This window comes from Trichinella spiralis (genome assembly GCF_000181795.1).
Source record: "Trichinella spiralis strain ISS 195 chromosome Unknown Scfld1045, whole genome shotgun sequence".
NCBI lineage: Eukaryota > Metazoa > Nematoda > Enoplea > Trichinellida > Trichinellidae > Trichinella > Trichinella spiralis.
Genome location: NW_003527984.1, coordinates 1 through 1,344, shown reverse-complemented (window position 1 = coordinate 1,344; position 1,344 = coordinate 1). Strand labels below are relative to the sequence as shown.

Sequence of the window (1,344 nt, the reverse complement as noted above, 5' to 3'; positions counted from 1 at the left end):
GGTCGTCGTAGTGCGTCATTTAGTTTCTGAGACAAGATCCGTTCTCTGGATTTTCTTACATCCACATTCTTATAAAATGGAGCAGGGTAGGGTTTCTACACAAGCTCCGTTCGGTTACATTTAACCGATCCAAGGCCTGTTAATATTCGTTCGGCAATTCCGATTCTTTATTTACCCAGGGAAGTTGTACTTGGTATCTTTCCCGGTCAAATTCGTACTGTTTCTCAACCAGTTGTGAGGCTTTTGAATCAATTTCTTTTTCTTCATCTTTTATCCCGATGGCTTCCAAATCCCAAAAATTTTTCAAAATATCATCAAGATGATCTTCTGTTTTTGCAAACAACATCTTGATGCTCTTCATGGGAACTTTTCCTGGAGTCGGACCACAAATGATCCATCCCAACGTGGAATGTATTGCCATCGGTTCTCCCTCTTGACCTTTGATTATAGCTTGATTAATAAAGTCGTAATAGTAGTCCAGGCCAATAAGTACGTCAAAGGTGGAAGATAAATCATTAAAATCTTCTGCCAGTTGCAGAGACGTGAAGTGGCTATATTGTTTGATATCTAAACGAACGTTCGGACGGTCAGTGATTTTCTTTAAACACAATGCTTCCACCATTTGTTTCTTGTGAGGCTTGTCTCTCACCGATGTCAACCAAAATTTTACCCGGCGTACACGTAAACATTCACTATTAATGTTTCCGAAAGATTCTATGTTCACTGTTTCGAAAGGTCCTTTTAAGCTTAATGCTTCTGCAACGCTCTTCTTCACAAAGGAACGTTGTGAACCGCTATCGAATAAACAGTTGACAATCATAGAATTTCCGTCTTCATTATATAGTCTGGCCCGGGCTGATTGAAGCAATGTGCCTCCATTACCAACCATAGCATGAGTGACATGAACTCTATTGTTCTCTATGGTATCAGTTTGGTTTTCTATGACCGAACGTTTCTCTTGATTCAGATGAATCAACGGGTGGTGACGTTTAGAACACTCTTTCACTCGACACCTTAGCTTTGCTTTACAAGTTGTTACTAAATGGCCCTTCTTAAGGCACAAGAAGCATAATCCCAGCTTCTTCACGCTCGTAATTCTTTCTTTAGGACTCATGCTAATGAACTTGGGACAATTTTCTATGGCATGATCCTCCTCACAAATAAAGCAAGCTTTCCTTACCGTAGCTTGTAATGCGGCTGTAGTATACTGTCCTCGAGGAACAGTCTTCCTGTTTGATGGAAATGGAGATACAACTTTTCTTTCTCTTCCTGGAAACGTTGATACTTCTCGACTTTTTTAATTTCTGTCTTCAGAAATGACAGCAAGTTCATACGATATCTTTT

At 39.9% G+C, this 1,344-nt stretch overlaps 1 protein-coding gene across 1 annotated transcript; it reads right to left on the bottom strand.

The window, feature by feature from the left end:
* Window positions 1–139: 139 nt before the first annotated feature.
* Tsp_14508 (Tas retrotransposon peptidase A16 superfamily protein) lies at window positions 140–1,114 on the bottom strand. The gene has a single exon (XM_003370272.1). It carries the CDS (start codon window positions 1,112–1,114, stop codon window positions 140–142), a length of 975 nt encoding a protein of 324 aa, XP_003370320.1.
* Window positions 1,115–1,344: the final 230 nt, after the last annotated feature.

What these genes read in the sequence shown, in the direction of transcription:
- Tsp_14508 (XM_003370272.1), bottom strand. Translation starts at nt 1,114, where the DNA reads ATGAGTCCTAAAGAAAGAATTACGAGCGTGAAGAAGCTGGGATTATGC.